At 39.2% G+C, this 23,606-nt stretch overlaps 5 protein-coding genes across 13 annotated transcripts; 1 reads left to right on the forward strand and 4 right to left on the reverse strand.

Moving 5' to 3' along the window:
- Positions 1–1,051: 1,051 nt before the first annotated feature.
- On the reverse strand, positions 1,052–2,804 carry Rbp4 (RNA-binding protein 4). The gene is made up of 5 exons (XM_064697078.1): positions 2,645–2,804; positions 2,283–2,584; positions 1,967–2,220; positions 1,252–1,908; positions 1,052–1,184 (listed from the first exon to the last, which is right to left on the reverse strand). Exons 1-5 carry the CDS (start codon positions 2,693–2,695, stop codon positions 1,177–1,179), a joined length of 1,272 nt encoding a protein of 423 aa, XP_064553148.1. The 5' UTR covers positions 2,696–2,804; the 3' UTR covers positions 1,052–1,176.
- Positions 2,805–3,211: 407 nt separating this feature from the next.
- On the reverse strand, positions 3,212–6,636 carry Hrb87F (Heterogeneous nuclear ribonucleoprotein at 87F). 2 transcript variants are annotated; one of them, XM_064697088.1, is made up of 4 exons: positions 6,429–6,636; positions 5,105–6,119; positions 4,938–5,043; positions 3,212–3,394 (listed from the first exon to the last, which is right to left on the reverse strand). In XM_064697088.1, the coding sequence occupies exons 1-3, from the start codon at positions 6,474–6,476 to the stop codon at positions 4,943–4,945; spliced, it is 1,164 nt and encodes a 387-aa protein (XP_064553158.1). In that variant the 5' UTR covers positions 6,477–6,636; the 3' UTR covers positions 3,212–3,394; positions 4,938–4,942. The 2 variants fall into 2 exon arrangements, with proteins under 2 accessions (XP_064553158.1, XP_064553156.1); XM_064697086.1 differs by lacking the exon at positions 3,212–3,394 and adding an exon at positions 3,635–4,744 and having other exon boundaries at positions 6,429–6,628.
- A 340-nt stretch (positions 6,637–6,976) lies between these two features.
- B52 lies at positions 6,977–12,480 on the forward strand. Of its 4 annotated transcripts, none has more exons than XM_064697089.1 (9): positions 6,978–7,134; positions 7,399–7,541; positions 7,604–7,674; positions 7,742–7,846; positions 8,546–8,642; positions 11,333–11,406; positions 11,467–11,808; positions 11,876–12,034; positions 12,205–12,480. In XM_064697089.1, the coding sequence occupies exons 2-9, from the start codon at positions 7,416–7,418 to the stop codon at positions 12,317–12,319; spliced, it is 1,089 nt and encodes a 362-aa protein (XP_064553159.1). In that variant the 5' UTR covers positions 6,978–7,134; positions 7,399–7,415; the 3' UTR covers positions 12,320–12,480. The 4 variants fall into 4 exon arrangements, with proteins under 4 accessions (XP_064553162.1, XP_064553159.1, XP_064553160.1 ...); XM_064697090.1 differs by having other exon boundaries at positions 8,561–8,642; XM_064697092.1 differs by lacking the exons at positions 11,333–11,406; positions 11,467–11,808; positions 11,876–12,034; positions 12,205–12,480 and adding an exon at positions 9,163–10,443 and having other exon boundaries at positions 6,977–7,134; positions 8,561–8,642.
- A 1,237-nt stretch (positions 12,481–13,717) lies between these two features.
- Task6 (TWIK-related acid-sensitive K[+] channel 6) lies at positions 13,718–22,096 on the reverse strand. 4 transcript variants are annotated; one of them, XM_064697082.1, is made up of 10 exons: positions 21,697–22,096; positions 19,108–20,332; positions 18,871–19,026; positions 17,805–17,931; positions 17,541–17,731; positions 17,288–17,475; positions 16,659–16,691; positions 16,215–16,375; positions 14,768–14,800; positions 13,719–14,656 (listed from the first exon to the last, which is right to left on the reverse strand). In XM_064697082.1, exons 2-10 carry the CDS (start codon positions 19,232–19,234, stop codon positions 14,398–14,400), a joined length of 1,275 nt encoding a protein of 424 aa, XP_064553152.1. In that variant the 5' UTR covers positions 19,235–20,332; positions 21,697–22,096; the 3' UTR covers positions 13,719–14,397. The 4 variants fall into 4 exon arrangements, with proteins under 4 accessions (XP_064553154.1, XP_064553152.1, XP_064553155.1 ...); XM_064697084.1 differs by lacking the exon at positions 14,768–14,800 and having other exon boundaries at positions 13,718–14,656; XM_064697083.1 differs by lacking the exon at positions 16,659–16,691 and having other exon boundaries at positions 13,720–14,656.
- A 145-nt stretch (positions 22,097–22,241) lies between these two features.
- Positions 22,242–23,395, reverse strand: LOC135438687 (26S proteasome non-ATPase regulatory subunit 9). 2 transcript variants are annotated; one of them, XM_064697094.1, is made up of 3 exons: positions 23,146–23,395; positions 22,652–22,945; positions 22,242–22,561 (listed from the first exon to the last, which is right to left on the reverse strand). In XM_064697094.1, the coding sequence occupies exons 1-3, from the start codon at positions 23,245–23,247 to the stop codon at positions 22,328–22,330; spliced, it is 630 nt and encodes a 209-aa protein (XP_064553164.1). In that variant the 5' UTR covers positions 23,248–23,395; the 3' UTR covers positions 22,242–22,327. The 2 variants fall into 2 exon arrangements, with proteins under 2 accessions (XP_064553164.1, XP_064553163.1); XM_064697093.1 differs by having other exon boundaries at positions 22,622–22,945; positions 23,146–23,342.
- Positions 23,396–23,606: the final 211 nt, after the last annotated feature.

Below are 23,606 nucleotides of genomic sequence, written 5' to 3' on the forward strand. Positions count from 1 at the left end.
CAATTCGTAGAACATTTTAAATTAATCAAAATGTTAGTGTTCAATCTTAGCTCAAAAACAGTGTTGAAAGGGCTTGAAAAAAAAAATAAATAAAAAAAAAATCAAGCGAAATAAATTAAATACAAAACGATACACAACAAATATCGTTCATGCTCATTTTTAAGTAACAAAACTATAAGAAAATACAGTTTGTATAAAATAAAAACAAGAATAATTATAATTTAATTTATAGGTATACAATTAAAATAGTTGTAAAACTAAAATAAAACTTGGGTATGCTTACCAGGAGTCTTTGAAAACTGATTTCCAATTTTCATCTTTGTATTGTATTAAGAAATCCCAGAAGTTATGCAGTTCTACGGAATCGCCATCGAAATAAAGCATAAAAATCACAAAAACAATGTCAAGTAAAGCAATATGTTCTGGTCAGCTTGCCCAGCAGTTCCAAATATTTAACTAATCGTATTCGATAATCAAGATGAACACCAAACAAAAAAAAAGTAAAAGGTGTCTTGTGCAGCAAATAAAAAAACCAATTTATTTTTAAACAAAAGAATCAGAGATTTTTGCATTGAGTTATATTTGATTTTATTGAAAAATCGAATAAAGTTGGCATTTAAACTGAAATTGATGCGCACAAAAGCAAACAATCGAGTTTGCATAATTTTTAATAAATTTAAAAAAAAAACATAAAATCCATTTTCAAACCTAATCACAATTCATTAAAATCTACAAATACAATTCAGTGGTGCGTTTTATACCTATTCTGGTATAAAACATTACACATAAAACAAATCGTAACAATTAAAATGCTGCAATGCGTTTAACTTAATTAATTAAATTATGTTTGAAATAAAGTGAGGAAAAAGAAAACCAAGAGTTTTAAAAGTCTACAAAAAGAGTAAACGTTTTTATTTATGAGTCGGACAAGTCATCCATTAATATAGAACGAAAACATTCTTTAACATGCGTATCAAAAATCCTACTAATCATTATTATTATTATTTTTTTCAGTTGTATGATGTGTGCTGCTGAAATTCGTGTTGAGTCGTTTCGATAAAATATGGCATGTATTTCACATACATTTAGCAAATAGACGAGTTGTACAGTGCAGGGCATACATAAATGTATATAATACTATAAATTAATTGTGAATTCTCTTCATAAGCAGACTTCTTAAATGCCTGCAACAACAACAAAAAGATATGGAGACGATTAATTGAAACCCATGCAACTGGTTGCGGAGCGTACCATAGGCAGGTGTTGAGATATCATTGGACAAGGCACTAATGTGATTTGCCTGGGGAGTCCCAAAGTTGTATCTGCCGGTTGGTTTAAAGACCTTGTACTCCTTGGCGAGCCACTTCTTTTCAACATCGACCGTGGCGTGATTCTCTATATTGGCATCGCCAATGGTCACCGATGCCTGCTTCTTGGTAGCTTCTTCAGCCTGCACAGACTTGTATTCATTCTTGGGACGCTCAGTCTGCAAAGGCTGAGCTGGGATAGGCTTTTGTCCAACTTTCGGCTGCCATACAATTGAACTGTAACTGTTCCTGGTCCACTCCGAGCCAACGTACGAAGGATTGCCATAGGCCCAGCCGCCCTGCGGGTAGCTAGGCAATTGTGGCTGATGGTGTGGATAGCTCATGGTTGTTGTTGGAATTGTAGGTGCCACATATGAGGCCCAGCCATTAAAGAAAGCCGATGGTGGTAACGACGTTTGGGCCTGATACGGATTATAGTTCGGATTATAGACTAAGTTATCCATAATGGTCGGCTGGGGCGGAGCATAACCGGCGCATGCGGCACCGCCAATAGGCAGGCGTATGCGTTTGCTGCAATCCAACATCTGGGTGGATTTTTTCACCTCAACAGTGATGAGCTTAATCGAATGCTTGCTTTGAGCTATTGACAGGTGTATAAAGAAAAATAAATATAAGTTCTGGTATTAAGCGCTACCTACCTAAAGCACGCGCAGCGCTGGCTGTATCCTCAAACTCCAAGAACCCAAAGCCACGTTTGCGTCCGGTCTCCTTGTCCAGTAGCACCTTGACGCTGCTGATGGTACCAAATTGTGCGAAATATTCTCGCAATGTACTCTCATCGTGACAATCTTTAAGACCACCAAGGAAAATCTTATTTGTCTTAATATTGCTGAGATGGCCAATTGCCTTGTTGAATTCATGGCGTGGAAATGCGCGTTTGGTGTCAACAGTTCTGCGTGTAAGATTAGTGAAAGCCTTTTCCATTTTTGGTTCGAATGACAAACTGAAACTTACTTGCTGTCAATAATATGGGGACGCGCACGCTGGACATTTTCAACAGCGCCTGGTTCAACGTAGGTTACAAAACCAAAGCCGCGCGAACGATTCGAGATGGGATCACGCATTACCACAGCGTCGGACACAACGCCAAATTGACTAAAAAATTGACGCATCGTTTCGGCCGTGGTATTTATTGAGAGACCACCAACAAATATTTTACGCAAATGCTCGTTATTTTCGGCTGCATTGGCGCTGCTTTGATCTGAATCAGCCAAGTCAGTGCCGGTGCCACCAGAGCGACCACCTATTTTGCGCTTCTGCAAAAATTGCATTTGTAGTGCCCGTTGGCAATTGCAATTGGCCATAAAAATACTTACCTCTTGGTAGAAGGGCGCATTTACAACCGAGTTATTCACCATTTTTGGCATGAAAACAAATTTCTGCTGCTGAACACTGAAAGAAAAGCACAAAAACTGAACTGGCTAAAAATTAAATGACAAGGATACAGCCGGAAAAGTTTTAAACGTCAAACAAGTGTTGCCGTATCTGAATATTAATCTACGTTGGCATATATTAACTCCAGGCTGGCAACCCTATCGAAGTACAAGGTCTCACTGCGCTTATACATCAAGCGACAGTTTATGCGCTTATCGAAATAACGGTATTCGTCAGCCACGTGATGGCAAAGTAACAACAGCTCTCTCTCTCTCTTTCTCCAATTTGTCGTAACTTTTATTTCGAATTATGTGGCGGCAGTAAACGGCAATTTAAACGGTGTAACCGTTTATGTCTAATATTCGTGCAGCAAATGTACGCAACATTTATCGATAACCGATTAGCATCAAGACCGTTGACAAATCGCCCTTTTTCAATCCAACTCTGGTTACACGAATTTACTCTTATACCACATTCAAAGCCCCCCATGCATCAATAATGGAAACAAATTTGTTTTAATTACTTATTTATTTTATTGCAATCAAAAAATGGCACATGCGATATTGTAAAGTACTTACCTTGTGACTGAGACAAATGCTTCAGTTTAGTTCACTGCCAACCAAAATTGTAAGTGAGCCCAAGCTCTTTGGGTACCAGCTGCCCGGAATTCAGCGTCCAGCTCTTCAAGCAGTCTTGCAAAGAAATACGTAGTGCATTAGTAAGCTGTTGCCAAGGTGTTTAGGGTATAAACTTGACGCGAAGTGCGGTAATTGCTATTATCTACACGAGCGCTTCTCTTTTGTGGCTTCCCATCAGATACAGTTTTGCCTACCTTAGTGCAGAACTCTATAAATTTTGGATTGTTCTGTATGATATATTCCTCTTGCTGTGGGTTGGAGGGGGATTTCTTTTATCTGCTCTCTGTAGTCACATTTCGGGTGGGTAACATTAGTTTTATTTTCTTTTAGCTTTCGTTTTTGTTTTACCTCGTAACGTACTAATTACAGAACAAATATTTTTATGATATTTACTTTTAGTTCTTTTGTACCAAAAATCAATCAGAATAGCTGCTATATACGTCTTATACACTAACAAAAATTGGTATGTAACGTTAATGCATATTCATATTATGCATTTGTTGGAAAATAAAAATGATGTAAAAAATGTGCACAATCATTTTCACGTATCTTTGTGGATTAACAGATTTTTGGTTTCTTTTATGGGCATTTCTCAGATAATATAAATCATAGATATAAAAAGCTTAAATATACAAAAATTTATTACAAAATAGGTTTCTTTCTATATATTTACTTAAAAATTGTTTGCTGATTTTCTAAAAAATTAAATGTGTAAAGTACGAAGAGTGCTTTATAAACTGAGCATCGTCGACTACGATCTACATTGAATTTAAGGTACACTACCTTTTTTTTATATACTGCAGGCCACCAATTCGGCCACCTCAATCCACATGGACAATCGATTCTCGAAGAGAATTGTTGCAAAAGATGCATTTTCAGTAGTCAATTTTATAAATAAAATTATATAGTTTTAGTATATTTTTCGGATAGGTTTTTGTTTGTTGTGTTGTTGTATGGTGTGTTAATTTAGTTAAAACTAAGCGTTCAAGGTTCTTAAAATCCTAAACACGAATTGATCATAAAAATTAAATGTATGTATAATTGAGACAAGACATTAGCAATAAATTGTTGATATTTGTTGGTTGAAGTGAGTTTCTCAGGTTCTTATCAAACATAATTAGTTTCGTTTTGTTTGTTTTGATATTTGTTCTTTCTTTGTTTTTATCGGGATTAGTTAGTTGCTTTGGCTGGTCTTGAGGGCACACAATGTCGATTGCCTGATAACTGCATACACTTCATTTTCTGTATAGCTGCTGATTACTTGCTTAAATCATTATCTTGTCTGCCTGCCTTGCCCAAATTTCACTGCCTCTCACTGTCATTGATTGCCTGCCTCTGCCTGTCTCACTGCCTGCGCCTAGACTGCCTTTTTGTCTAGCTTGAACTGATTCTGTAAGTGTTTACCTATTTGCGAGAAAGGAGAAAATTTGCATTAGCACTTTTAAAATAAGGGTTTTCAGTTAACAACGAAGCAATTCGATTTTTCGTTTGCAACAACATTTTTTTTCGTTCGCTACAACTGTGACTTTGTCCGAACGCTTTAAAATACAATTAAACACACATTGACAAGAGAATAAACCATAAACATCATATTTACCTTGATTAGTAACGTCTATTGCCGCCCATATTGCCACCTTGGCTGGTGTTGTAATTATTTCCACCACCAAAACCGCCCTGGCCACCTCCGCTGCCTTGGCCGCCACCTAGATAAATCATTGGTTAGGTTAACAAATCCAAAACAGGCTTATTCCTTTTTCGACTTACTCTTGTTGAAGCCGCCGCCTTGGTTGTATGGCGCTGGGCGATTGTTGCCAAAGTTGCTATTGCGCTGCGGACCACCACCGTAGCTCTGCTGATAATCGTTGGTGAAGCTACTGCCGCCGTTGCCGCCACCCCAGTTGCCGTTGCTGTTACCACCGTTGCCGCTGTAGCCGCCGCCACCACCGTTCCAGCCACCGCCGCCACCGCTGCTACCGCCCTGGTTGTTCCACGGGCCGCTCTGTTGGTTCCAGCCGCCAGAGCTGCCTTGGTTGCCACCGAAATTGCCATTATTACCAAAGCCTCCGCCACCGGAACCCCAATTACCGCCGCCATTTTGACGATTGTTACCCCAACCGCCGCTTTGGCCGCCACGATCACCACCTCGACCACCGGCGCGTCCTCCGGGACCCCCACGGCCACCACCACCACCACCACCGCCGCCACCGCCGCCGCCACCACCTCCACCCTGTCGATCCATATCCTGTTTGGCAATTGCTTTCTTCACGTCGAGCGTCTTGTTCTTGATGTTGTGCGTCTTCTGCAGGATTATTTTGTCCACAGGATCGTAATCATCAAACTCAATGAACGCAAAGCCGCGCTTCTTGCCTGTGTCCTTGTCAGACACTATGTTGACGCCAACAATCTGACCAAACTCCTTGAAGTACTCGCGCAAGCACTCCTCGTCATGATCGTCACGCAGACCACCCACAAATAATTTCTTTACCGTAGCGCCAGCGTTGGGTGCATCGATCTCCTGTCGCGGCACGGCGCGCTTTGGCTCAACAGTGCGTCCATCGATTTTGTGGGGACGTGCATTCTGCGCATTATCAATCATATAAGACTGCGAGTAAGTGATAAAGCCGAAACCGCGTGAGCGCTTCGTTTTTGGATCCTTCATAACCACAACATCTACGATATTGCCCCATTTCTCAAAATGAGCTTTGAGGCCCTCATCGGTGGTTCGGTAGTCCAAACCGCCGATAAACAGCTTACGTAGCTGCTCGGGCTCAGAAATTTGCTGGGAAAAAATAAACAAGAGAGTACAGTTAGTCACAAGTGAAATCGATAATAAAAAAAAAAAAAGCCGCCCGCCATTTTCTTTTTAATATTTGCATTGCCGCATGTACAATTTTATTTTTTGTTTTTTACAATAAGGGCAACCGGTACGTCGTTCATTCTTCTCTTCATTTGCCCTCTATAAATCGGTCATTGGCGAATAAAACGTAGTTAAGCTCACTTATAGCAAAATTATAAATTCGTTTTAGCATTTTAAATATGTCGGCGTCGGCACTTGTACATGCAACTATATTACACACATATCGCTCACCTCATCATTGTCGTCGTAGTTTCCATTAGAATCATTTAAATCAGCCATTTCCCTTGCTTTTATATAGTTAATTATACGCTCAAGGATTTTCTTACAAGTAAAAATTAATTTTTTCACAGTAGACGCCCAGCTCACTCACACGTACAGCAAGAGAAAAAGTAAGTACCTGAGTGTGCTGAAAATGAACTGGAAAAATGGCGACCACGTATCTGACAGCAGATGCCGGCCGAGATGAACGAACCTGCGATAGTAGCAGTGACTGATATTTTTAAAAAAGTGTGACTAGTACACGTGACGTTTCCTTGAAATATATGTATGGTGACATATACATGCTCAAACGGCCTAATTATTCATTTACTTTTTAGTTTGTACATTAAAGTAATAATATTAATGTTCTTAACTCATGCAATGTAGTGTACATGGACACGTATTGAAAATAAAAATATATTTAGCCGTGACAAGTAACAGGTAAATATATGACGTTTTGCTTGATTGTGATCCAGGGCTGAAGGAAATAAAAATATTACAATGCTGACGCCGCATCGAGGCGGCAAAGCAGTTTTGAGTTCAGTGTCATTTCCGTATAAATTGCGTCGAGGTTGAGTCTGCATTATTTTTCGTCTGACGTGCGGTGCGTAAAAAACAAGAAAAATTGTGTTTGAGTCCGGCAAAGGAAATATTTACAATCAATACTTGTTAGTAAACGGTATGTTAACAATTTTATTATGATTATGCTTAAAGAATACATGAACAAAGCACTTAACAATTATTTGCTAAAAAGTTCTGTACCCGGTGGCCAACGTTGACATCGGCGACGCCGCCATCTTGGCAAATACACACACACTATTCACATACGCTTATATATAACTCACGCCAGCATATGTATATACGTATGAGTCTGCCGTAGTTGAAATATTAACAAAATAGAATTAGTCAAGAGCAAATTTTTATCGTTACGCTTTTTACACAGCATAATCAACAACAAATATGGTTGGATCACGCGTTTATGTGGGCGGCCTACCGTACGGCGTGCGTGAGCGCGATTTGGAGCGCTTTTTCAAAGGCTATGGCCGAACTCGTGACATACTCATCAAGAATGGCTATGGCTTCGTGGTAAGTGTGCAAAACAATGAATTGATAAATCGATATTAGCCAAATGCTTGTTTAATTAATAGGAATTTGAGGACTATCGTGACGCAGACGATGCCGTGTACGAATTAAACGGGAAGGAGCTACTGGGCGAACGGTAAGTTTGAATAATGTAAAAGTTAAAACTATAAATAAAAAATGTTATCCGGCTTCTGTTTCTGCAGTGTGGTTGTTGAACCAGCCAGAGGCACAGCTCGTGGCAGCAACCGGGATCGTTACGATGATCGCTACGGCGGTCGCCGCGGCGGGGGCGGCAGATACAATGATAAGTAAGTACTGCTGCGTATGCTAAGCCTAGAATTTGATTAAATTGAGTGTTAAATGAACATAATGCAGTGGACCCATGAAAATTTCATTGCTTTTTTGCCTGTTGGTAGAAGTTTACCTAAAGTTGAATAGACTGTACCGAACATGCAATCTAGAAACTTCCAATATAGCCGCAAAGTATACTTGTATAACAAAATTAATTATCTGAAATGCAAATAATACGGATATTTATGCTTGTAAATTGACTTAGAAAAGTTAAATAATACTTTCGGATTATCGTATATTTATCTTCGCTATCTCAATTCCGTAAGATAAGCTGTTCAAGGGTCTACTGTGATAGTTTACAAATAGGCGCCCACTCATTTCCTAAAGACACTGACATGCTGTTTATATATATGTTAATATAACTTTCTGTTCTGCTTAATTTGAAACATATAATAATTTACTTACTTGCTGCACGTTCTAATAATTAAATGCACATAATTTACTATTATTAATTGAATTTTTGCGGCACGCCTTTTGCGACTGCCATCCCCATCCTCCATTTTCCTTTTATATATTGAAATGCTCTAATTTTATGCTCTTGCCATTTGGCTAGGGAGTAGCATTTGCAATAATCACGATATGTACATATATATAAAATCTTTTGAGCAGCAGCGCAGTGTCAATACTAATTTTGAATTCATTAAATTATTCACCAGAAACAAAAATTCCAGATCATCCTCCCGTTATGGACCGCCATTGCGCACTGAGTACCGTTTGATTGTCGAGAATTTGTCCAGTCGCGTCAGCTGGCAGGTAAGTCATCTATCTCCCTACTTACATATTTAACTGTAGCATAAACAGTAGAGTAGTATATATACATATATGGTAACAACAATCTAACTGACTCGTCAATTGGGCGCTACTGAAAGAGCTAATCAATCTACCTATAAACTATATTATATATCTAAACCAAGCACCTCCCCCTTGTATCTTCTTTTTTTGTTTTGTTTTTGAATTCCATTTCTAAGTTGGTGTTGCTCCCCAAAACGCTTGGCGTTTTATTTTTTTTTCTTTCCTAGTAGTTTTCCCCATTTGATTATTGAGCTTGAAAACTATCGATTGTAACACGCGGCGCAATTGTGGATTAAAGTGTGAAAATTTAAATGCCTACATCGATTATTTTCCAGCTCAATAAACTACGTATTATATCTTTTAGGTTAAGCTGTATAGTTGACTTAGACTTAAGCAAAAGTTAAACAATGCAAAAGTACGTTAAAACCTGGTACTGATCGTTGCAATCCCAACACTTATTTTTTTCACACCAACCAAAAAGAAAAAGAGTGTGATGTGTATCTGTTACTGAACCGCCCCAGAGCTTAGAAGAGAGTGACAAAAATACAGGCAGTATATGTGTAATGGCCAGAGAAAAGGTGCCATAAAGCGAGCTGAAACTAATAAAACAATAACGAGCTATGGCCAAATACTTCGTCGATGTACGATATAAAGCCTGGCCGGGGGCCTCAACTTGTTACAAATGTTACAAACGGAAGAGAAATCCAACAAAAAACGAGAGACAGAAACAAAACACGCACGCAACATAAAGAGATTCGACGCCTGACAGTGCAAACCACGTTATCATAGTCGGTCGCTTTGTGAATGATCTTCGCTTGGGTTATATAAAAGCTGTATTTCCCCTAAAAACCATCTCCCAAACACGCTTGGTCTTCGCGCTGTCGTCATCGCCGTCGCCGCTGTCGTCGTCGTTGATGCCTCGTCGTCATCCATGCCAAAAATTTAAAACAAACAACTGATGTGAATTGTGATGGCAGCTGCCTGAGATTTGGGCTAACAAAAGGCCAGCCTACGCGCAATGCCCAAAATGCCAAGAATATGTTATAGCCGTATTGCGTAGGCTTGCCTATTGTACGCTGAGGCTTAGGTATTTAAATGTTTAAGCATTCACAATTTAATTACAAAAATTATATAAAGAATTGTCAAATTCCTTATAGCCAATATGAGAGTTTTGAGGTCGTGTGAGAGAGAGAGAGAGGGAGAGACGTTAACAAAAAACAAACAGTTAGATGCTATGGGATGATGATGATGACCATTGATGACATGACGATGATGATACTGGCCGACTCTTTAACGCGTTCATTTCATCTTCGGTTAGGCAAAGTGCAACCACTGTGCATCCAAAACTAGCGCCAATTCTATGTGTCTGTGTTCCTCCCCTTAACTGGCATGGTCTGGCCTGGCTCTGACTCTGGCTCTGGCTCTGGCTGACTATCGACTAGAGACTCATGGAGCAGCTAACACGCCATCGTCGCACCGCCGATAACGTTCCAGCCTCAGAGGCGCTCCCCAAAACGTATTTCTTATTTTTACAGTTCGTTTCTGTGAGGCCGTGGGAGAGATGAGATGCCGCCGCCTGGTTGACTGCCTGGTTGCGTACTGTTTTGTACTGTGCGTACTGCTGCTCTACACTGCCACTGCTCGCTCTCTCACCCACAAATCCCGACTGCGGCCCCGGCAGTGGTCCTGGCTCCCGGCAACTGTTTCTGACTGTGCGTTTTTTTGGGTCCCACGATTAAAAAGTACATGAACAAAAAAAAAATAAAACAAGTAGCACAACAACAAAAATATACATAAATTCAATATAATGATCAAGTTAAAGCACATACATATATAAAAAAAAAAGCATTTCCTGGCCAATTCGCTCACCTGCAAAACTGCCCGAGTGTCTGGCATGGCATTGTGTGGCCGACTTTGCGTGCGGTTTTCTGGTTGCTGGCCTGGCCTGGCCGCCAACATGCTGATCAAATGATTTGATGTTGAGATGTGGAGCTCTCGATCTCGCTAACTGCTCTTTCGATGAGGTCTTGCGGTCCAGCTGAGGGTTGCCCCCATTGGCCGACAGTTACTAGGCAGACAAACAAAACTCTCGGTGTTGTACGATTAAAGCGATGTGTGTGTCCTCTCTCTGAAAGCGCATTAAGTAAGAACTCAATTACAACTTTTGATTTATCATTTTTTTGATCAAGAAACCAAAAAAAAAAAATGTATTTAAAAAAAAATATATATAAATATTATTATATATAATTATGCTTACGTTTTGTACCGCGTGCAGCAAACACAAGCAATGAATATTTCAACCGAACTGGCGTTGTTGTGCTCAATTTGACTGAACTGGCAACGGCTCAACTGGCACTTGCACTTCTACCCCCTAACTCCATACCCCCAACAAAAAAACGAGAGGTGTCCATTAGGCAGGCGATGCGAGCGATCTCATACAGACTGATATTGAGTGGCAAAGAGGGCAGAGCTTTGGTTAGGAAGGCCCAATTCCACATAAATGTTGCGCATACTAGCGTTGCAACGATACCAGATCGGGAATATATTCAAACTGCTTGGTCTGCACGCTGTATTTGATTTGCCTTGAAGAGCACAAATCTCTATTGCTATTTTTTGTACTAATCCACATATTGTTTGTGCGTTATCTGCAGGATCTGAAGGACTACATGCGCCAGGCAGGCGAGGTCACCTATGCTGATGCCCACAAGCAGCGTCGCAACGAGGGGTAAATAATGTCAAAGTACATTTTGATATTTGTCAACTAATTTCTGTACTCAATCTTTAGCGTGGTGGAGTTTGCCTCGTTGTCGGACATGAAGACTGCCATTGAGAAGCTTGATGATACTGAGCTGAATGGGCGTCGTGTTCATTTGGTCGAGGATCGTCGTGGCGGACGCAGCGGTGGGGGTGGCGGAGGCGGCGGGGGTGGTGGTGGTGGCGGAGGTGGTGGACGCGGTCGTTCGCGCTCATCCAGCTCACGTTCACGCTCTCGCTCGCGCAGACGTTCTCGCTCACGCCGCTCGTCGCATTCGCGCTCTAAGTCGCGCAGCCGCTCCAAGTCACGCGGTGGACGCTCAAAGTCCAAGTCACCAGTCAAATCGCGTTCTCGCACACGTTCGCGTTCAAAGTGAGTATATTATTTTTTCCGAGTTTAGGCTTGAAGTTGAATTCTAACAATAAAATCTCTCTTGCAGCAAATCTCGTGATGTGTCCAAGTCAAAGTCAAAGTCCCGCTCACGCACTCGCTCCCGTTCGCCCAAGCGCGACTCGCACTCACGCTCACGCTCCAATTCCAAGCGTGAGTCACGTTCTCGATCACGTTCAAAGTCTAATCGCCGCGATTCACGTTCACGGTAAGTGTCTGCCATATAATTTGTATGTTTTCTTTAATTCTGTGAGCTTCATGTGATATGCTTTCTTTTCGTGCTTTCTTTGATTTTGTTTGGATGTGCAGACCGTGTTTGGTGGCTCCAAATATTTAGTAAATAATTATTAACATTTATTTCAAACATCTCTTTCGCAGCGATCGCTCCGCATCGGCTGATAATAAGTCACGTTCTCGCTCTCGTTCGCGTTCAGCATCCCCGAAGAATGGCAACGCTTCACCGGATCGCAACAACGAAAGCATGGACGATTAGATTAGTTAGCTGTCCCATTAATTATAAAAATATTGATTTTAGATTTCGACTAATTACTATAGAAAACCCCCAATACAGACACCTTATCCACCAAAATCACTTGAAACAAAACAAAACAAAACAAAACAAAAACGTGCAAATCTTAAATCCACTACCAAACATCGTAAACATTTTTTAATATTTAAAAATTATGTTTAAGAACTCGTTCGACACACATGTTTCACCAATGTATTCTAATTGTTGAATATACCCGATTGTACGCATGTGAACACAAATTATACAAAGGGCATCTGTCGGTCGAATACTTTTCCATTGATTATTTCTTGTGCAAAGGCAATAAAATTCTTGCCTAACAAATTGTTTAAACCAAATTATCACACATTTGTCTACACAAATATTTCAATAAAAACCGAATGGATTCATTACATATAAACTGGAAACGTGGTTCTTTTGTGGTGGGAAACTAATGCACTATGATATAATATAATACAATTCTCAAGAGGTGTAAAAATCCATCAGCATTAAATCAACCTTGCAGCATGTTTAAGTATATACAATTTGGTGTTTATTTTCGGATTTCAATATACTCAAATGTATTTTATAAAAGTTTTTTGTTTTTAATTTTTTGCTTTATTTTCAATGAATTAAAATTACAATTTGTTTTACTTTTATTTAGAATTGAGCAGCTATATTTCATACTTGTGAAATTGTTTAAACACATACAGACGATAACTACTAAAAATTTGAAATAAATTGTATATTAAAAAGTCGTACTATATATATATTTTGTTTTTTTGTTTTGGTTTGCCTTTTGATAATACATAATTAAATACATAACTATGCTTCATAACTGCCGTAGTTATGTTTTTTTTTTATAAATAGTTTTTATTTTTAAGTATGTCTTTAACTACGTTTATTTACTAAAATATTTACAAAGCACATAAGAATTTTCTTTTGGGGCATTTGAAAGCGTTTTCTTCTCGAGTGAGCTGAATACCAAGGAAATTATTTGTAATATGGAAGTTATCTTAGTTGGGAATTATCTACTTAATAAAAACCAAATGCAATCGTTTGCGTTGATGCGTCTAAATGCGACTGAGGATTTGAGGGTCAGTGACTAATAGAACTTAGGACTGCAAAGGGCTGTCTATAGTTAGGGTTGGCATAGAGTGGGCGTGGCATCACTCATATACCTTTTATCTATATTATGTTTGGCACTCTTTGGAGTCAATTGAGCACTTGGTAAGACAAGTAGTTGGCTGTAATGTTACCTTGGCGTTTTGTTAATGAGACTACTAACTATATTATGTATATTTAGGTATAATATTAAACTAATATCCCGCTCGTGACTAAATACATCATTTATAATCAAAAGAAATATATATATATATATATATATATAAGAATGAAATGGGCATTTTCTAATCAAAAATATTAAGCAAAAATATTTAGTATTTACAAAAATTGAATTTGACACGGCTTTGAATCTATATAGATTTATATTCATTCTTCTTAGCGGATCATGTACGTTATCTAAGTGCAGCCTGAAAAAGGCAGTTCTAGTCTAGTGTTTCACACTATAATTTCGATATTGATTAATTTCAGTGGCTGTTAAGAGAAAATGAGAAAGAGAGAGAGTGACTGAAGGTCTAAGTGATCCTTGTGATTTTGTGTCTATCGCTCGGAAATGGCAGTGGTTTAGATCAATTTTCTAGTGCCCTAATTCAATAATATACATATACATATAGGTAGATATTATCTCTATAATGCTTACTACAGATTGTATATGTGTGTATGTATATATTTATGCACTGATTTACATTGTAAATGCACATAAATATTAATTCGTGAACGCACATGAATTTGCACATTTAATTTTTTCCAATTTAATATTCACTACCCTTCAGTTCCGAATTCCATTAGGTTTAAGTACTATGTATCAGAGAAAGTTTTATCACTTTAATTATTTTTAAGTCGTTTGTGGAGAGGCAGGAAAGGGGGAGGGGCGTTTGCTACACGAGTGGGCGCGGCCATATTCGTTGTTCCTTCTGCTGCTGCTGCTGCTTCAAATTTAGCATCTAAATACGAAAAGATAAAAGTGATACATTGCGTTTGAGCAATTTGTGCGGCTGCTTGAGAGGTGAACGATTGCCAGTATCGTCCACAACATCCAGGCCTATGCCCATGCCCATGTGGCTGCCAGTGATGAGGCCACTGCCATTGAGGGCGCCTATGGTGTGCATGCTCTGCGTATCGTAGTTCAGATCCTGCATGGGCACCACCTCCGGCAGCAGGTGACGTATGTGAGTCGGCGAACGGCGCAGCTTATACTGCTGCCTGTGGAAGCAGTAGAACAGGTAAATGTATTGTATTCATTTATATGATGCACTAAATGCTTAATGAGTTACATATCTACTGCATAACAAATTACTAAGAAAATCTGCTTACTCTGCAACGTTTTCACTGGTCGCGTTTTTATGCCTGTTGCCAGAGTATTCAGTTATAAAATACGTTTACACAACATTGAGACATCAAACAAAGCCAAAGGACATACAGGACATCAACAGAAAATACAAAGCCATAGAAGAAAATACGTTTAAATGAAATCTAATTACAAATAATATTCAAGTAGAAATACACATATGTATATAAAATATATACACATTTCTTAAATGCATAGACCAAATAGTTTGTTATCTTTGATAATCATATTTAAAGTTTTTATATGCTATAACCAATATTTAAAATAAGTTGGAAGTTACTTTGCCCCTAAGATCGAAGTTCAAAATTGTTAATTACTTTGAGCCGAATTTTAAGCCAGATTAATTACTAAGTTCATTAAAAATCAGTCAAAACTATTTTTTCCTGTATTCACATTTTCATAATATATGAACTAATTCGCTAAATAATAATAATAAAAATATATATATATATATAACTAGCGGGTATAGCCCGGCCTTGCCCGTGCCACGTATTAAATACATTTTCTCAAAGCTTTAAAACGGACGTTAACAAACAACTTTTTTTGCGGGTGGAATTTCCCAAATCGCTAAAATACGTATTTATTAAGTTATTATGTGGAGCTTTGAAAATAAGTTTGAAGCAAATCGGACACAACTTAAAACTTCGCCCAAAAAATCTTTAAATCGCATTCCCCCCGAAGAAGTTTGAATTCGGCGAAAAGTGTGAAACACGTATCAAATGATTTTTCTTATAGATCTCTGGAAATTAATTTGAGCGCGAAACGTCACCCACCAAATCTTTGACCTCCATTTCCACCAAGGAGGAATGGGTTTTCCTCAAAGTGTTTTTGAAAATAAGTTTGAGGCCGATCGGATGGTAAACAAAAAAGTTACATATAAACGTTTTTCGCGATTTTTCCACACTTGCGGGTGGAATTTCCCGAAACACAATAGCTTCCTAGCTGTTACGGTTTGGCCTGTGCGTTGATCACCAATCAGTCAGTCAGTCAGTCAGGACAAGCAGTTTTATAAATAGAGATAACGTGAGGTGTTATATTTAATATAGAATAGATAAGTTATTGGTCCAGACTGAAGATTTTTGTTGGCTTTTTAGCAATAATTTAAACAAGTTCCAAAAGAGTGGAGATTTTTTTTTTTTTTTTTAAATTACAAATCGAATCATTTCCCTAGACCCTTGAATATATATATTGTGAATATATAAATTTCTTATTCTCCCACATTCGCAGTTCCAACGTAAGTAAGTAGACTAAGGAAATGAAGCAGGAAACGGAAACCGTACAATCGCACACTTAGCCGTCGTTTATCAAGGGTTGCTTATGCTCAAGATGCTAAATGGTCTATGCTTAAGCCTTTTTCTTATGCCTATATCCAACTTAAGGCTTATGTCCAAGTCAAAGTGAAGGATTACATACTTTTTATGCCGGTTTCCATTCAAGCAAATACAACGGCATGAGCACATTGAGGATGTATTCGTGCCATTCAGCGATTCGACTTCTTGTCCTTCGTAGCCGCTCAGTATGGAATCATTGGATGTTATCACATCGCCCTCCAGTTTGACAGCCACTTGTAGTGCCTGTAATATCATGCCAATATCTCAATTAGTAAACTAATAAGTTGATATCACGATTAAGATATAGCATAGATTGTGGCGCATTTTGTGAATAGAAAGTGTGTGAGTGCTGTTAAATGCTGTTGTTCTTGTTGTTTTTAAAGGGTATTGGATTTCGGATAAGAAATGTGTTTGTTCAGTGTAGATCAGGTTGTTAGGCTGCACGAAGCAGTAGTAGTTGTTGTTGTTGTTGTTGTAGCATTGGTAAGTCATAGTATGTATTTTAAGCTCAAAAAACCGCAATCACCTCATTGGTCCATAAACTGGACTTGGTCATAAACTAAGCGCGCGTTTGCATTTGTTTCATATCATTAAGTCAAAAGCAACCGAAAATATGCCAAAAAAGATAAAAATATACATTTGATTTTCGATTAAATTCTTTATATTCTGACGTATTAAATTGAATAAATAAATTAATGAATTTAAATATATTTAATATATAAGTATATTTAATATAATCGGACTAATTGAATTGAATAAATTAATGTATTAATGAATTGAAGTATATTTCTTACAATAGCAAATATGGAAAAACCAGAATGTGCGCGTATTAGTTGATAAATTGTGCAATTAATTGGCAAGCAAGTAGTTAAAGAAAATAAATATAATTGATTTTATAAAAATATGGGCAAAAGTGATTCAAGTCAAAGGGAATGCTCATCAGTTAGAGCTCTGAACTAAGTATGTACGCAGTTAAGACTAATAGAGTTTAATAAGTTTAAAAGGTTTTGAGGAAAACGGTTAACTACCAATTGGTCAACTGGATAAGTGTATTTTATATCTTATAAAAAAAACAGTCCGCAAGTCTACAGAAGAAATAGGAATGGCATGGACAATATTGATGTACTTTATTATAAGGCATAGATGATAGCTCACCTGCATGGCTTGGGCCTCGTCGCGTCGCTCATCCTCGGTATTCATTGTAACAAACCTTAGTACTAACAAGTTCAGTGAGGCGGCAACAATTGCCAGTCCGAATAGTATAAATATCAGTGCGAACATAACATATTCGGGTTTTCGATTTAGCGCATTATCCTTTTGTAAAGCTACCATATCGCCAAAGCCTACAATATGTGAATAAAACTAAAATATTATTATTATTCAATTAAGAGTCGTTTTGATCGCTCACCTATTGTGGTTAAAGTAATAAAACAGTAATATACTGAATCAAAGTAGCTCCAGCCCTCAAACTTCGAAAAAGCCGCCGCACCACCCGCTATCGTCAGTGAACTGAGCGTCGTGACAACGCATATAAGGTCCACCTCTGAGGCGAGCGTTCGTTTGCAGCGCAGCGATGTCCGCACCGCTTTGATAACAAAGCTGATATCACAAAAGGGCATATAACTATTGTCACTAGGCTGTCAAATGTTATTTGGGGGAGGATGGAACGCACCTGCTCAGTCTATTCACTCTTTCTCCGATGCTCTGAAACATGACGAGACCCAAGGGTATCCCAACAATGGCATAGCACATTGTAAATAGTTTGCCACCGCGGGTCGTTGGCGTTGAGTGTCCATAGCCTGCAAATTCATCAATTCAGATTAAAAGTTCTCTTTTGAGTTATAGAAAATTTGGGTATACATATATGTGAAAATGACATAATTGCGATCTGTTTTGTAAGCTCACGATAACAGTCCTACGACAGCAAAGAATCATTCTTACCAATTCCAGCAATCCTATATCTTAACTCAAGTTTGCAAATCGGCTTCACATTTACTCTATTTTTTTTTGAAGTTTTCATATGTTCCAGTTTCTAATACTAACGATATATTTACTACCCCAAACTAATACATTAACTTAATATTGACTTATGGAAAAATGTAAGTTAAGTAAATGGAAACTTTCGATTTAGATTGTGGAAAACCTTATTTAGGGGCACGGCACTGAAAAAACTAATTAAATAATATTCAATCGAACCTAACCTCCGATATATATACCCGCGTAGAGGGTATTTTAAAAATATCATAAAATGAGAAGGGCACAGAAGAAAACATCTTCATACCCATACCCACATATATATTTTTGATCTGTATCATCAGTCGAATCGATATAGCCAAGTAAGTCTGTCTGTTTTTAATGCAAACTAGTCTCTAATTTTAAAGCTACCTATAGAAACTATAGAGACAAGTGTCGAAAGCGAACGGATCGGTCCACTATATCATATAGCTGCCATAGAAATGATCGGACAAAACTTAGGTATATATCGTAACCGAACACGGCGTTTGTTACTACCACTGTGGTATTATAAATAATACATGACTTATCAACATCTCTAAAGAGAGTGACTGTTGAAAAATAAGTTATTCATTGGTAAAATACAATATTTTTAAGATATCTTCACCAAACACAGCAGTTACGAGCTTCCCTTTTCACCCGACATATCTGAAAACCGTAAGCTATAATTCTTTTGTTTTGTATATAAACAAGTGTATTCTTATATATATATATTAACTATATACCAATTGTTGTTAGCACTGTGGTTGCATAATAGAATGCGCCAGTGAATTTCCATTGCTGGCCAGCCTTGTGTGGCTCCGATTTGAGAACCACCGTCTCCATGACTTTAAAATCCTCTTGTGATATATTATATTTGCGTATTATCCGATCCTCGACACCTGCAGCAGCAGCAACAACAAAAACAAATGATATCAATGTTAATAGAGTATAGAGAACATATGGTATATAGATTTGATTACCTTGCAATGCCTCCCAGCGGCGTTTTTCCGTCTCCGATTCGAGGGCATCAAAGACGGCGGCGCCCACAAGTAAATATGTAAATGTGCACACGATCAGGGATATCGTGCGGACATTTTGTTTCTTCATGCTTCATTTAGGCGAGGTTATTGGCTAAAAACATGCATTCCATTCGCAATGTACGACTGTCTCCTCGATGACTGCTGGCGGCGTCTTCTCTTGCGGTTGTACGGTTTATTGGTATTGTGACTAATCCAGCTGCTGACTTCCATATGTGTGTGTGTGTGTGTGTGTGTGCCTTGGTCGTTTACGTTGAAAGGACGAAACTTTTGTAAATCAGGTTAAGCGCAGTAACTAACACACACACACGCGCACACACGTGCAAACAGAAACACTTGAAACTCGACACCTTGGCCGCCTGCCACTTTCACTCTCCCTTCCTCTTCCTCTCGCTCGCCCTCGCTTGCTCTCCTGCACACACACACACGCGCGCTGACAGCTTTAGGCGCTGCCTAATCAAAGTCTTGGCCCTTGCTGTGTGTGTGTGTGTGTGTATGCGCGCGCGTTTGGCGTCGTTTAGTTTTAGTTTTTTGTTGTTATTGTTGTTGTTGTTGTCTACTTTTTGGCGCACGAGGCAATTATCTGAGAAATTCACTTAGCTGTCACTTGTTCGTGCACTCGAGTGCAATTGCATTAAATATGATACAACTATAAGTATTTTAATTTTAGCAGCACTTGCGAATGTAGATGTACATGGCTGCATTTATTTCTGTCACACATGCCGTTGCAACTACCGTTGCTGCTGCTGCTGCTGCTGCTTCTGCTGCTGCTGTTGTTGTAGTTGCTATTGCCTGCGCCTTTGTCCTCGTCGCGTTCGCGTTCATTGCGCCCATCCATGTCCTTGTGTTATTTATAACAGAGCTGCTGCTGCTGCATTTGTAACTGCATCATCAGCGTCATCATCAAAATGTTCGCTGTGCCCCCAATCAGTTGCTGGCGGCGTTGGCAGCGGCCAGGGAACTGTAACTGTAACCGTAACCGTAACCTGGCGCTTTGGTCCTGCAGCTATGGGTAACAGCCCTTTCAAGGCTATTGCTGCTATAGACGGCTATTTTTTTGTAGTTGTTGTTGTTGCTGTGCACACACATAGCGGCATCTCGTCGTTGCAATGTCCTTCGGCTTCAGTTACGCTGCAGTTGCGTTCTGGCTACGCACTCTGTGGGTGGTCTGGGATTACAAAATGGACATAAATAGTATTTTGTAGTATGCTCCGGCTAAAAATAGCGCACTCAGATTGACGCAGAACGTGACAACAGTTTTGGCCACATCCTGGCCATTTGCTGGCGGCTAATGATGCAAATTGCCTAATCTGTCATCGTCAAAAACGAAAAAAAAAAAACAGAAAAAGAACCCTGCGACACTGTGCAAACAACACATACAACCGCGACACAAGCCAATACATATACATAGAAGCTCACTAACACATGCATACATACAGCATTTGTGTTAAATTGGCTACAACATGAATTATTTAGTTGCATGCGCGTTTTTCAGATAAGCGCCAAGATTTTTGGCACCTAAACTGGGCCAGAAGTGTAAAACTGTAAGAAATTCTGCAGATTTGGCGGTAACTGTAGTTCCTGAATTATTAAAAAATACACAAATATTGCGCCAAAAGCTTAACCGAATAAATGAGATGAAAGGGGCCAAGCCGTGGATGAAAAATAAGGAGCAAAAAGCTCATCTGTGTGCGTTCTGTCTGAGTGTCCTGCACATGTACATACGTGCGCTTTTGTAAGCAAATTTAAAGGCATGCTATATTGTTGAGAAACGAATCGTATATTTTGCTTTTGGCCAGCTTTTCAATTTGGCTAACAAGTAGGCAGCATTGCAGTACCATTAAATTATTCATGCATCAGTATTTGTATATGAATTTAAGTGTGTACGTCTGTCTGCCTATCTGTGTGAGTGTGAGTGCCTGTGTGAGTGTGTGTGAGGGCGAGCTGTCTTCAGTACGTCAACGTTGCGCGTTGAAGCGTACATCATACACACACACACACACACAGGCACAGCCACATGCTTTTTTTTATAATTTATTGAACCAAGCCACAACGTAAGCACAAATTCGGACCGTGAGAGGGTGGTTGAACATTGAGGATGCCACAACACATGAGTGTGGCAAGCTGTGTGACTGTGTCGAAATTTCTGCAGCAGCCCACAATACTTCTAGGTGGGATGCCAAACGCCCTTAGTTAACTTTTTGCTAGTTTCCCTATGCTACGGTGTTTTTTTTTTCGTTTCAAGTCTTTTTTTTTCTATTCTCATTATTTGTTGCGCCACCCGCAAGCGTAATCGCGCAGCCTCCGCCAGGCTCGTATTATTTGTGCTGTCGTTGACATTTGCTGTGCAGTGGCAATGACAGTGACACTATCAAGAATCCTGTGGCCGTCTATTTAACTGCCTGATGTATGCGCCTGACTCGTTCTTCGCCCCATGCACAGGCACAGCTTCGCAAAAAAGAAATTCAAGCAACCAAAAATAAAAAACCGAAAAAAGGAACTGGTATTCATTATAAAACATTGTACACATACACAGTAATTGGACTATTGGCCAAATTTTCAGATTCCAAAATGTCCAATTTCTAGGAATTTTGCATTCGCTTTAATTTGTCATTCGCTTAGCTTCTATCTTAATTGCACAAATTTTCACTACAATAATTTCATCTCATTTCGTTTATCGTTCGGCTCGTTCTCCCGTTCGCAATGCACGCACATTCGATTGTAATTCTCAACTGGCACGGCAACGGCGCACAAACTGACAGGCTGCTGGATCCTTTGTGGGTATTAGGGTTGAGCATCCTATGCCGACGCGGAGTAGGCAGGCGCAAGCTGGGGCTGCCAACTTGCGAAAGCTTAGCAAAATGGCGCGCACTTGAATCGAAGCACTCTCTGAAGCTATTTGTAAGTTTTAACTCAGTCCCAACCCCCTGACCTATTCGCCTTAGGTATTTTGGTGTCATGGCTTAGCATAGTTAGTCAGCAGCCGTTGCAAACTGTCATTTCAATGCAATTAAAGCCAGCATTGAAATGACAAATTGATGCTTCGCAAATTCAGGCCACCGATTCAACTTCAAAGGTTTAAAGGAATTAAATTACATTGCCAAACATTACACGCAATAGAATGTTAAATAAAAATTAGAGCTTAAAATTGTATAAATAAGAGCTAATATTCCATGGGCTCCGGTGGCAGCACAATATTGCATCCGAGCAGGCCTCGACCGCTCCATGCCTTGGGCACCAGTATCAAATCCAGCAACAGTTCTCCACGTTTGATCTTTAGCTGCACGTTTTGATTCTGCATGTCGCGCACAACTTCACCAATTTGTGCTAGGCTATCCTTAAAGTTATTTTCGTTGATGGAGCCAAAACGCATGATCTTGTCGCCCACACGCAAGCCCTGCAATAGAAACAATTAACTTTCCACAATAATAATTGGATTATGTGACATGGCACTGACCGCTTCCTCAGCTGGCGAGTTGGGGCTTACAAGATTAACGACAACTAATGCGCGTGTATTCAGTGGCATTATGAGTGCTCCACCGCCCTCTCGCCCACTGTTCAGTTCCAAGGCTGACGCCCGATTCACCAGCTCAGGATCTGTGGTAGCTATCTCAGCATGGTATTGATTGAGCAGTGTTTGTATTTGATTCATCAACTCCTTGTGATCATTTTGCAAACAAATAATCGTCTGACGAGCCTGGCGCACCTGATAGATATCGATATCGTTGCGAGGAAATCCTTCAGCATCAACAAGTGAACCGGTCATGCCAACATTGTCGTTCTGTAAGGATCAAATATTAGTAACTGTACCGGTTAAAACATAAGTATGCAAGGCGCTTGGTCACGATCATAAGATAACTCCTAAAAGTTTAGGAGTTATATTTTTTGTTACTTTTAGAGTGCGGCATTTCTGACGTCACATAACTTATTTTGGTACCTTGATCTATGTCACCTTGCTTACATATTTGTGTGAGTATTTACCGCGGCCAATATTTGTCCATTTTTATTAATTTGTGCCTCCAGGTCAGCCTTCGCGGCCATTAGTCTTTCCAATCGCGCTTTAGTTGTGATTTCCGCTGCCATGACTTGCTTTTTCCTTTCGAAGGGTTTTAATATAAGTAAAATAAAAACAAAAGTTTTTTGTTGCACTGCCGATAAATTATCTTAGAGGTGCGTTTAACAACACCGATATATCGTATTTATAGCATTAGCTAACACGATTCATAGAGATATTCCCGCTTCTCATTTGTATTTTCTTTTTTCGTTGCGATTGTTTTGGCTTTTCTTTCAAAATATTTACATTTATTATTACTTTATTTATTTTGAATTTTTCGTTGTCTTAAAACCTTGTATCAAGCCATTTTTTGTGTTATCGATAAGCTGTGAAAAGTTAAATTTAATCAAAAGTGGGAATACTGCTATATTGATAGTAAAAATATCAT

This window comes from Drosophila montana, unplaced genomic scaffold (assembly GCF_035044405.1).
Source record: "Drosophila montana isolate Dmon_TW-CO22-7 unplaced genomic scaffold, ASM3504440v1 contig_3848_1, whole genome shotgun sequence".
Lineage (NCBI taxonomy): Eukaryota > Metazoa > Arthropoda > Insecta > Diptera > Drosophilidae > Drosophila > Drosophila montana.